The sequence below is a fragment of the Chiloscyllium plagiosum genome, chromosome 11 (assembly GCF_004010195.1).
Source record: "Chiloscyllium plagiosum isolate BGI_BamShark_2017 chromosome 11, ASM401019v2, whole genome shotgun sequence".
NCBI classification, from domain to species: domain Eukaryota; kingdom Metazoa; phylum Chordata; class Chondrichthyes; order Orectolobiformes; family Hemiscylliidae; genus Chiloscyllium; species Chiloscyllium plagiosum.
This window is the reverse complement of record NC_057720.1, coordinates 93,298,305-93,311,119: the sequence shown is the minus strand read 5'-3', so window position 1 is coordinate 93,311,119 and position 12,815 is coordinate 93,298,305. Positions and strand designations below refer to the sequence as shown.

At 46.3% G+C, this 12,815-nt stretch overlaps 1 protein-coding gene across 5 annotated transcripts in view; it reads right to left on the bottom strand.

The window, feature by feature from the left end:
* The window catches only part of tnr (tenascin R (restrictin, janusin)), a 157,902-nt gene that overhangs the window by 42,921 nt on the left and 102,166 nt on the right, over nucleotides 1-12,815 (bottom strand). For all 5 annotated transcript variants that reach the window (XM_043700044.1, XM_043700043.1, XM_043700048.1 and 2 more), the window contains 3 exons: nucleotides 11,910-12,053; nucleotides 7,350-7,469; nucleotides 6,891-7,034 (listed from right to left, as the gene is read on the bottom strand). In XM_043700044.1, coding sequence (XP_043555979.1) covers nucleotides 6,891-7,034; nucleotides 7,350-7,469; nucleotides 11,910-12,053 — 408 coding nt within the window. The remainder of the gene's footprint in view (nucleotides 1-6,890; nucleotides 7,035-7,349; nucleotides 7,470-11,909; nucleotides 12,054-12,815) is intronic.

Below are 12,815 nucleotides of genomic sequence, written 5' to 3'. Positions count from 1 at the left end.
AAAGGGAGAGAGAAAACAAGAACAGTGAGAGAGGGAGAAAGAGAGAGGGAACAGAGAAAAGGGACATACACAAGGGGACAGAGAAGGAGGGATCCGAGAGAGAGAAAGAGGATAGAGACAGAGAAAGACAGAGAAAGAGGGACAGAGAGATGGAGAGACACAAAGAGACAGAGACAGGTTAGGAAGAGACAACACTGACCAGAGATCTGCTTGTCTGGCCCAATCTGTCAGAAAGCGAAGGCAATGATCTATACATTCAGTCACAATCTCCCATCGTATGCACCTTTCATGCTCCCAACCCAACACCAACTTCACTCCCACCTTGTTTGCCTCCACTGAATTCCCTTCACATCCCCTCACACACACTCTTCACTCAAATTTGTACATCCCCAATCAATCTGTCCACATACACTCCCTGATCACTCTTCTACATACAATTCCGGTATTCCCCTTCGTGTACACCCCAATTATCCAATATCTGTATTTCTACTGATATTAACCCCTCTCCCCCTCCCAGACGAAACCTGTGTTACTGACTATGCCTCTACTGATAGTAATCCAGCTCCCTCATACTGTCTCTCAGTAACCCCTCTCTATCAGCACCCTGCGTTACTGAGTGTATCTCCCCTGACATTACTCCAGCTCCCTCACACTGTCACTTAGCGACCCCTCTCCCAAGCACCCAGTGTTACTGGCTATATATCTACGGATATTAATACAGCTCCCACACACAGTCATTCAGTAACTCCTCTGCCCATCTCCCTGTGTAACTGATTGAATCTACAGATATGAATGCAGTTGCCTCATACACTCAGTAAACACCTGACCCTCCCAGTACTCTATGTTACTGATTGTTTCTCTACTGCTATCAATCCAGCTCCCCCACACTGTCACTCAGTAACCCCTCTCCCCACACTCAGCACCCTGTGTTACTGACTATATCTCTAAAGATATTAATCCAGATCCTCACACTGTCACCCAGTAACCCCTCTCCCAAGTACCCTGTGTTATTGACTATATCTCTAAAGATATTAATCCAGCTCCCTCGCACTGTCACCCAGTAGCTCCTCTCCCAAGTACCCTGTGTTACTGACTATATCTCTAAAGATAATAATCCAGATCCCTCACACTGTCACCCAGTAGCCCCTCTCCCAAGTACCCTGTGTTACTGACTATATCTTGAGTGATATTAATCCAACTCCCTCACACTGTCACCCAGTAACCCCTCTCCAAAGTACCCTGTGTTATTGACTATATCTTGAGTGATATTAATCCAGATCCCTCACACTGTCACCCAGTAACCCCTCTCCCAAATACCCTGTGTTATTGACTATATCTCTAAAGATATTAATCCAGCTCCCTCACACTGTCACCCAGTAGCTCCTCTCCCAAGTACCCTGTGTTACTGACTATATCTCTAAAGATATTAATCCAGATCCCTCACACTGTCACCCAGTAACCCCTCTCCCAAGTACCTGTGTTACTGACTATATCTCTAAAGATATTAATCCAGATCCCTCACACTGTCACCCAGTAACCCCTCTCCCAAGTACCCTGTGTTATTGACTACATCTCTAAAGATATTAATCCAGATCCCTCACACTCTCACCCAGTAGCCCCTCTCCCAAGTACCCTGTGTTATTGACTATATCTTGAGTGATATTAATCCAGATCCCTCACACTGTCACCCAGTAACCCCTCTCCCAAGTACCCTGTGTTATTGACTACATCTCTAAAGATATTAATCCAGCTTCCTCACACCATAAACATCACTCCATCCCAACACATCCTAAAGTCCCACGCTGTCACTAAGTAAATCCTCTCTCCCTGCATCCTTTGTTACTGACTGTATCTTGACTGATTTTAATCCAGCTCCCTCAATTCCAATCTCCGCTCAAACCTTTTGTTGGTGACTGTACCGCTACTGATACTTATCTAGCACCACACACTGTCACCCAGTAATCCTTCTCCCCTCGCCCAGTGTTACTGAATGTATCTCGACTGATTTTAATCCAACTCCCTCACAGGGTCACCCATTAAACATCTCTCCCTCATGGCACCCTGCATTACTGAATATATTTTGACTGATTTTAATCCAGCTCCTTCACAGTGTCACTCAATAAATACCTCACCCCTCTGCATCCCATGTTACTACTGTATCTCTACTGATTTTAATCCAGCTCCCTCACACTGTCACCCAGTAAACCAATTCCCCCAGCATCCTGCGTTATTGACTATATCTCAACTGATTTTAATTCAGCTCCCTCACACTGTCACTCAGTATACACCTCTCTCCCCCATCGCCCTGAGAAACTGACCATTTCTCTACTGATATTAATCCAGGTCCCTCATGCTGTCAGTCAGTAACGCCTATCCGCCAGCACCCTGTGTTACTGACAGTATCTCTATTGATTTTAATCCAGGTCCCTCACACTGTTAGTCAGTGACCCCTCTCCCCAGCACCCTGTGTTACTGACTGTGTTTCGATTGATGTTAATCCAGCTCTCCCATACTATCATTTAGTGTGCCCCTTTCACCCAGCACCCTTTGTTACTGAATGTGTCTCAACTGATTTTAACCCAGCTCCTTCACACTTTCATTCAGTAAAAACCTCTGCCTCCCAGCGCCCTGTGTAACTGACTATATCTCTATTGATATTAATCCTGCTCCTTCACACTGTCACTCAGTAACCCCTCTCTGCCAGCACCTGTGTTATCTACTGACATATACCAGCTCCCTCACACTGTCACTCAGTAAGACCTCTTCCCTCAGCATCTTGTGTTAGAGCACGTATCTGAACTGATTTTAATCCATCTCCATCACAGTATCATTCAGTAAATATGCCACCCTCCCAGTGCCCTGCGTCACTGATTACATCTCCACTGAGTTCCCTCACAGTGTCACTCAATAAGCACCTCTCCATCCCAGGGCCCTGTGTTATTATGATATCTTGGCTCTTTTTAATCCAGCTCCCTCACACTGTCACTCATTAAACACCTCTCACTCCCAGCACCCTGCATTACTGAATGTTTCTCTACTGATATTATTCTAGCTCCCTCACATTATCTCAGCAAACCCTTTTTGCCAGCACACTGTGTTGTTAACTCTACCTCCTCTGATATTAATCCAGCCCCCTCACACTGTCACTAAGTAACCAGTCTCCCCTGCAAACTGTGTTACTGACAGTATTTCTACATGAATCCAGCTCCCTCATACTGTCACTCTATTACACCTCTCCCCCAGGATCCTGCATTGCTAACTGTATCTCTACTGATATTTATCCAGCTCTCTCGAATTGTCACTCAGTATCCCCTCTACCCAACACCTTGTGTTACTGACTCGTCTCTCCTGATATTAATCCAGCTCCCTCACACTCTCACTCAGTAAACATCTCCCTCTCCCAACACCCTGTGTTACTGACCATATCGCTACTGATATTAATCCAGCTCCTTCACACTGTCAGTCAGCAACCCCTCTGCCCAGCTCCCTGTATTACTGACAATATCTCTACTGATATTAATCCAGCTCCCTCACACAGTCACCCAGTAACCCCAGTCAAGATACAGTCAGTGTTACTGACTGTATCTTGACTGACTTTAAACCAGCTCCCTCACACTGTCAGTCAGTAAACAACTCTCCATTCCAGTGCACTATGTTACTGACTATATCTGGACTGATTTTAATTCAGCTGCCACACACTGTCACTCCGTAAACACCTCTCCCTACCAGCACGCTCTGTTACTAATGATATCCCCACTGATATTAATCCAATGTCCTCATACTGCAATTCAGTAACCCCTCTCCACCAGCACCCTGTATTGCCTACTGTATCTCAACTGTTTTTAATCCAGCTCCCTCACCCTGTCACCCAGGAAATACCTCTCCATCCCAGTGCCTTGTGTTAATGAATATATCAGGACTGATTTTAATCTAGTTGCCTCACACTGTCACTCAATAAGCCCTCTCCCCCAGCACCCTGCGCTACTGACTGTGGCTCGAAGGATTTTAAACCAGCTCCCTCTCGCTGTCACTCAGTAAAAACCTCTCCCTCCCAGCATCCTGTGTTACTGACTATGCCTCTATTGATATTAATCCTGCTTCCTCACACTGTCACTCAGTAAACACCTCCCTCAGAACCCTGTGTTACTGATTGTAATTCTACTGATTCTAATCCAGCACCCTCACGCTTTCACTCAGTACACACCTCTCTGTACCTGCATCCCGTGTTACTGATGTTAATCCAGCTTCCTCACAATGTCACTCTGTAAATACCCCCCCATCTCAGCATATAGTATTAATGACTTTATCTCTACGGACATTAATCCTATTGACTCACACTGTCACTCAGTAACCCCTCTCCCCAGCACCCTGTGTTACTGACTGTCTCTGAAAAGATTTTAATCCAGCTCCCTCACACTGTCACTCAGTAAAAACCACTGCCTCCCAGCGCCCTGCATTACTGACTATATCTAGACTGATAATAATCCAGCTCCCGTACGCTGTCCCTCAGTAAACACCTCTCCCCCAGCACCCTGCATGACTGACTGTCTCTACTGATATTAATCCAGCTCCCTCACACTGCCACTGAGTAAACACCTCTCCACAGCAGCCTGTGTTACTGACCGTATCTCCACTGATTTTAATCTTGCTCTCTCACACTGTGACTCAATGAGCCCGCTCCCTCCTAAACTCTGTTGCCAACTGTATCTCTACCGATGTTAATGCAGTTCCCCAACTCTGTCAATCAATAAATTGAAGCCTGACATTAAAACAAGGATATTTCTACCTTTCTGAAATTTCCTTGCAAATATGTTCCTCCACATCAATTCATTTTAGTCAATTACCCATATAATTGCATCTATTTTTAGTCATTAAGCATATTCCTTCTGTAATAGATAAGGAATATCCTCATCTTCCACCACACTAATATCATCTCTAATAAATCAGCAACTGCTCCCCCTTTCCTATCTTTCCTGATCACCTTTTATCCAGGGATATTTCAAACCCTCCTTTGAGCTTAGTCTCTGTTCGTGCCACAAAATCAGATTTCCACTTGGCAACCTGTGCCTGTAACTCCCCAGTTTTATTCCCCACTCTCTGTGTAGTCCCACACATGCATTGGTTTGGACTTTACTGTTCTCTCTCTCTTTATTACATTGAGGGACAGTATTAGGGCCTGCCTAATGAGTTACTATTCCTTATTCTGGTGCTATCTTTCTCTCCCAGATTCTGATATTCCTCTCTAATATTATTCTCGAGTTCCCATAGCTCTGCCAAGTCATAGAGTCACACGGCATGGAAAAAGACCCTCCGACCCAACTTGTCTGAGCCAGGTATGCTAAATTAATCTCGTCCCATTTGCCTGAGTTTGGCCCATATCTCTATAAACACTTCCTATTCACGTACCCATCAGAATGCCTTTTAAATGTTGCAATTGTACTCATCTGCACCATTTTCTTTGGATCTCCTTCCATGCACACACTACTCTCTGTGTGAAAAGGTTGCCCCTCAGGTCCCTTTCAAATCTTCCCCTCTCACCTTAAACCTATGCCCTTTAGTTTCGGACCTCCCTACTCTGGGGAAAAGACCTTGGCTATCCACCTTGTCTGTGCCCCTCCTGATTTTATAGACCTCTGTGAGGTCACCCCTCAGCCTCCGATGCTCCAGGGAAAAATGTCCCAGCCTATTCAACCTCTCTCTGTAGTTCAACCCCTGCAGTCCCGTCAGCATCCTGATTAATATTTTCTGCAGCCTTTCAAACCCAACAACATCCTTTCCAAAGCAGAATTGTACGCTGTATTCTAAAACTGGCTTCACCAATGTCTTGGGCATGAGCCCTTCTTCAGGCCCGAAATGTCGATTCTCCTGTTCCCTGGATGCTGCCTGACCTGCTGCGCTTTTCCAGCAACACATTTTCAGCTCTGATCTCCAGCATCTGCAGTCCTCACTTTCTCCTTCACCAATGTCTTGCACAGATGCAATATGATGTCCCAACTCTTGTGGTCAATGCACTTATCATTGAAGGTAAGCATGCCATAAGTTAGTTTAAACCCTCTCCAACAGCACTAGCAAATCACCCCATTCAGTCCCAGCTCTGTTCAGGAGCAATCCATCCAGTCTGACCAGTTCCCATTTCCCCCTTTGCCAGTCCCAATGTCCCAAGAATTTAAACACACCCTCTGGTCCCTCTTTCCAGCCCCACATTCACCTGCCTTACCCTCCTGTTCCTGTTCTCTCTTGCGTGGGGCACTGGGAGTAATGCGCAGATTGCTACTTCTGAGCTCCTGCTGCTAATTACCTCCTGAACCCCCTAAATTCTGACTGCAGGACCACATCCCTTTTCTCCCTCTGTCCCTGGGACCGATGTGGACCAGGACTGCTGCCTGTTCCCCCTCTCCCCTCAGGGTGCTCTGCAGCCACTCAGTGACATCCTTGACCCTGGCACCAGGGAGACAGCACACCATCCTGGATTCCCATCTGCAGCTGCAGAAATACCTATCGATTATCCTCACTCTCGAATCTCCTCTCACTATCGCTCTTCCAGTCTTCCTTGTGTCCCCCTGAACAGCTGAGCCCCCCCGTGGTGCCAGGGACTTGGCTCTGGCTCTTACTCCGCAGATGAACCATCATTCTCATCAGGATTCCAAACTGAATCCTGGTTGGAGAGTGGGATGCACTCAGGGGATTCCTGTACTAGCTGCCTGGTCCTCTTGGACTGTCTGCTGCTCCCCCATTCCCTCTCTCCCTGCATATTCTGAAGCTGCAGAGTGACCACATCTAGAATAAAACTTCCAGCATACACCTCGCCCACTCTGCAGGGTTAGAACCGTGTCTGTGACTGTTTCACACTTAGACTGAACATCCCTGGGTTAATCGAAGGAACTACATACGAGTGAGGAAGTTGGTGGAGGCTGAGACACTGGTCATGAACCCTTGGACAGCGTAGACGGTGACGGAATAGTTGGTGAACGGCTGGAGTTCGCTGAGGTTGTACCGTGTTGTCTCTCCATCAGCATGGACAGTGTTCGCAACAACTGGAATCGAAAACAGATTACCAAGCAGTCAGAGTGAAGCAATTGAGATACACCCAGATAGAATACACAACCGCACTCTCCAGCATGGATATGGCGTGAACAGCTCAAGGTACTGGACGTGTATATTAGGAATATATTGAGGATATAGGGAGCACACACTGAAAATACACAGGGTACAGGGTGAAGATCAGGATTTTAGGAAGTGTCTATAACTTGGATGGAGGGAAACCACAGGGGTGGGGGATGGTGGTGAACACACAGAGGACTATGATAAGGAGATTACATGCAATCTGAACGCCATTGTTTAGCACCTACGCTGGTTTTGTGTTAAGAGGATGACATAGTTTTCCACTACAGCCTGAGGTGCAATCCATTCAAGCACAGCTTCTGTGGGAGTCATGTTCAGAACCCGCACGTCCTGGGGCTTGTCCATAGCTGGAAGGATGGTGTAGAGAAAGGAACAGTGGCAAACATCACAATTAATTGTTTATGAGCATCACAGGCTCCCTTCAGCATTCTCCCTCCATCATCATTGCACTTCCCCTCCACCATCACCGCACTCCCTCGACCATCATTGCACTCCCTTGACCATCATTGCACTCCCTTGACCATCACACAACACTTCCTCGATCATCACCGCACTCCCTCGATCATTACTGCACTCCCTCGATCATCGTTGCACTCCCCCTCCACCATCACTGCACCCTCCGAGAGAAGGAGAGGGGGGAAGTAGAGAGGGAAGGAAGGGGAAGGAGATAGGGGAGAAGGAGAGATGGGAAGGAAGGCACTGATTAAGAAATGGGAAACTACAATGTATTTGGAAATGGAGTCATCTAATTCCAAGGATGTGAATTGGAAAACAGTTTATTGGATGAATGTCCTGTTCATTCACACAATGCAACATCCTGACAGTATCGGACAGTTCCATTCCTCTTCACAGTTGGGTGTTAATATCTCTTCTGAAGTAGTGAGGTGTTTCCATTGTCCTGTTCCTGGAGGGTGTCCTTGCTGGGGCCTCTCTGTCTGACCCGCTCCTTGTGTGGCTTTAGTATTGCTTGGTTGTGAAACTGCCCTTAGGGTTTTGAGATAACTGTGGTGTTGTGTCATGTCCGTGGGAGCAGAAAGCCTAATCCCTTGTATGCGTGCTGTCTGATTCGGCTTGTGAGCTGCTCGGGAATTCTGGGTGTTCTGGTACAGTTTGGCCAATTTTGCTTTTGTGAGCCTATCCTGGGTTAGCAAATCTTTTACTGAAAATGTGTTGATGGAAAAGCGCAGCAGGTCAGGCAACATCCAAGGAACAGGAGAATCGACATTTCGCGCATAAGCCCTTCTTCAGGAATGAGGAAAGTGTGTCGAGCTGTGTAAGATAAAACGTAGGGAGGAGGGACTTGTAGGAGGGGCGTTGGAAATGCGATAGGTGGAAGGAGGTCAAGGTGAGGGTGATAGTCCGGAGTGGGGTGGGGCGGAGAGGTCAGGAAGAAGATTGCAGGTTAGGAAGGCGGTGCTGTGTTTGAGGGATTTGACTGAGACAAGGTGGGGGGGAGGGGAAATGAGGAAGCTGGAGAAGTCTGAATGTTATACAGTTATACAGACTGTTATACAGGGCCTTGGTGAGGCTACACCTAAAATATTGTATGCAGTTTTGGTCTCCTTTTCTGGGGGAAGATGCTCTTACTCTCTCTCAAGTGCAACAAAGGTTTACCAGGCTGATTCTGGGGATGGCAGGATGATGTGTGAGGAGAGATTGACTGGGTTAGGATTGTTTTCACTGGAGTTCAGACAAGTGAGAGGGGATCTCATAGAGACATAAAATTCTAACAGGACCAGACAGGGCAGGATGCAGGGAGGATATTGCCAATGGAGGGTGTGTCACAGTCACACAGTTCAGGGTAAACTATTCAGGAGGGGAATGAGGGGACATTTCTTCACCCAAAGCAGGGTGAGCCTGTTGAATTCATTATCACAGGAAGTAGTTGATGCCAAAACATTGAATGTTTTCAAGAGGGGGCTAGATATAGGACTTGGGGCAAACGGGATCAAAGTTTATGGGGAGAAAGCAGGATTAGGCTGTTGAGTTGGATGATCAGCCACGATCGTGATGAATGGCGGAGCAGGCTCAAAGGGCCGAATGGCCTCCTCCTGCTGTAATCTTTGATGTTTCTATGAATACTCTTCAGAGGGTCGGTTTGGACTCAAAGGGTCTGATTCCACAGTGTAGTGATTCTATTCTATGACTCTCCCTCCTTGGTCATTGGACTCTCCGTCTATCTTCAAGTCAATTACCAGCAACGGCATCATCCCCATGATCACCAACAGCAGCATCTCAATCATCACTGACACCAGCATCTCCATTATCATGGACATTGCCATCATCACATTCATCATCATCACTATCCTCACCCCCACCTTCTTCAACACCCTCGCCACCATCTCTAGTATCATCATCACCACCATTTTCTTTGTCACCAACTCTCACACTCCATCATCTCTGACACCATTATCACTACCATCATATTATTTATTACCCTTGTGATGGACCAGGCCAGGCCCCCTCAAAACATTTCAAGAAGGTATCCCGGACCCTAAATTTTCTATTTGTTTTAAGCAGGGAGACAGTGGATATTCCAGGAGTGATGTCGCTGGTCAAAACCACTTGGTTTCAACACAACAGAATTTATTTACAGAATACCAAATGAAACGCAAACAAAAGAAAACAGACTACAGAATAACTTACCCTCTTCGAAAACCCAACAGACTATCCCAATTTAATGATGCTGTTCCAAATTCCTGCAGTAATCCCCATGAACACCCTTTGGCAAAAAAGGTAAAATCAACCACAGGGACTTAAGGAGAGAGAAATGGTAGAGACATTCAGCATGGAACACCATCTTCCAAGTAGCTGTTTCTTTGACCAGCAGACTCAAAACTGACTGCTTGCTAAAACCAAACTGGAGATTAGCTGAGCTGGGAGAACTGGCCCACTCCCCTTTCATTGTACAAGTGCTTGTTTAAAAACTGAAAAGCTTCTACAAGTAGATCAACCCAGATGTTTTGGAATCTGTGTGTTTACGACCCTCATCATCATCATCACCCTCAACACTGCCATCAACATCACCATAACCATCGTTACAATCAACAACATCAATGGCACCGTCCTCACCAACATTGCCAACCTCACCCTCATCACTATCATCAACATTGCCCAAGGACCCAAGCTGAATCTTAAAATTTCAATAAAGTCAATTACTTGAACTGGGAACTAACTGAAGTTGATTGGGTACATAAATAAACACGCAGCTGTAAACAATTGAAGAAATAGTTCAAAATGTTTCACTAAAACATATTCCATTGATAAACACAAATCAGCAAAAAAGACCCATCCACGGCATAGTCAGCAAGTTGAGGACAGTAATAAATTTAACACTGCTTTTAAGTTTGCTAAGGATTAAAAAAAGAGTTCTGCTCAGCTGACATTGGTTTCTGGAGCATTCTTCTTTCAGATGTCAAAACACTACATGGGTTTTCCAAATGTTCAGTTGATAGCAATTTTGCAAGCAGTCTTCTTGTTACCAAGACTTTAGCCTCAATTCTCTCGTAACTACAGTCACAGAACAAGTCACTGGATTTCTCAATGTTTCAGCCTGTGCCTCCCAGTGTCACAAAGGGCTTGTTAACAGGGTAACTCAGGACTTTTCATCCAGTCTGATTGCTTGGTGTTAAAAGAAAACAGCACCTCTGCTGGTAAGGATCTCTTCTCTCAAAATGAAACAGCATATACGGTCAGAGTCATAAGGCATGGAAACAGACCCTTCAGCCCAACTCATTCAAATTAACACAACCAAATTAAACTAATCCCACTTGTCTGCATTTGGCACATGTCCTTCTAAACCCTCTATTTATATACTTATCCAAATGCCTTTTAAATGTTGTAATTGTACCTACTCCCACCACCTTCATTCATACATGCACTACCCTCTGTGTGAAAATGTTCCCCTTCAGATCCCTTTTAAATCTTCCCCTTTCACCTTAAACCTATGCCCTCTAGTTTTGGAGAGTAAAAACAATGACTGCAGATGCTGGAAACCAGATTCTGGATTAGAGGTGCTGGAAAAGCACAGCAGTTCAGGCAGTATCTAAGGAGCAGTAAAATTGACGTTTCGGACAAAAGTCCTGATTGAAGGGCTTTTGCCTGAAACGTCAATTTTACTGCTCCTCAGATGCTGCCTGAACTGCTGTGCTTTTCCAGCACCACTAATCCAGCCTCTAGTTTTGGACTCCGCTACTGAGGGGAAAAAACCTTGGCTATTCATCATATCTATGCCCTTTATGATTTTATAAACCTCTATAACAACATCCCTCAACCTCCTATACTTCAGTGGAAAAAGTCCCAACCTATCTAGCCTCTCCTTAAAAGTCAAGCCCTCCAGTCCCGGCAAAATCGTGGTAAATCTTCTCTGAAACCTCTCCAATTTAATAATATCTTTGCTATAGTGGAGCGATCAGAACTATACACTCTGAGTTGTCAAGCAATTCATCAAACACCCCAACAATTATGTCCCGGTGACAAAACCAAGGATGAAACAAGGATATCCTTAAACAAGTCACCAGTTCCAAGACTGTGCTATGTCCCATTGTAATACTGTACCAATGGATCGGAGCGAGGTTACACCATGTGATGAACAGGTCAGAGGTGTTCAGAGATAAAGCTGCGGGAGTCCCGGGCTCAGTTACTGAAGGGAAGCTGGGATGAGTCAAGATTAGAGTGGTGCTGGAAAAGCACAGCAGGTCAGGAAGCATCCGAGGAGCAGGAGAATCGGCGTTTCGGGCAAAAGCCCTTAATCAGGAATGCTGGGACGAGCGAGTTCAGTTACTCACCTGTGTGAACAGTGTTTGAAATCAGCTGACTCTCGGCAGAGCCTTGCACTGTGTTTAACTTCACCGTGTACTCAGTTGCTGGCTGTAAGCCAGTCAGGGTGTACTCGGTTAGATACGATTCAATGACCACACTCTTGGCCAACCCTGAAATGCAAAAATACAAAAAGGACATAAGGGAAATCATCAGGGAGCATTCATAAAACACAGAATAAAAATAAGTAAAATTAATAAAAGTGACTAACAATTCCAGGACCTTGTCATGAACAGACCCAGTTCACCCAGTTCGTTACACAGCCTACACCCAATCCGGTACACAGTCCCGTCACCCAGCTCAGTACACAGTCCCATCACCCAGCCCCTGTACACAGTCCCGTCACCCAGCTCAGTACACAGTCCCTTCACCCAGCTCTGTACACAGTCCCTTCACCCAGCTCAGTACACAGTGTCTTCACCCAGCTCAGTACACAGTCCCGTCACCCAGCCCCTGTACACAGTCCCATCACCCAGCCCCTGTACACAGTCCTGTCACCCAGCTCAGTACACAGTCCCGTCACCCAGCCATGTACACAGTCCCATCACCCAGCTCGGTACACAGTCCCTTCACCCAGCTCTGTACACAGTGCCTTCACCCAGCTCTGTACACAGTCCCTTCACCCAGTCCAGTACACAGTCTCATCACCCAGCTCGGTACACAGTCCCATCACCCAGTCCTGTACACAGCGCCATCACCGAGCTGTGTACACAGCCCCTTCACCCAGCTCTTTATACAGCCCCATCACCCAGCTGTGTACACAGTCCCATCACCCAGTCCAGTACACAGCCCCTTCACCCAGCCCTTTACACAGCCCCATCACCCAGCTGTGTACACAGCCCCTTCACCCAGCCCTGTACACAGTCCCTTCACCC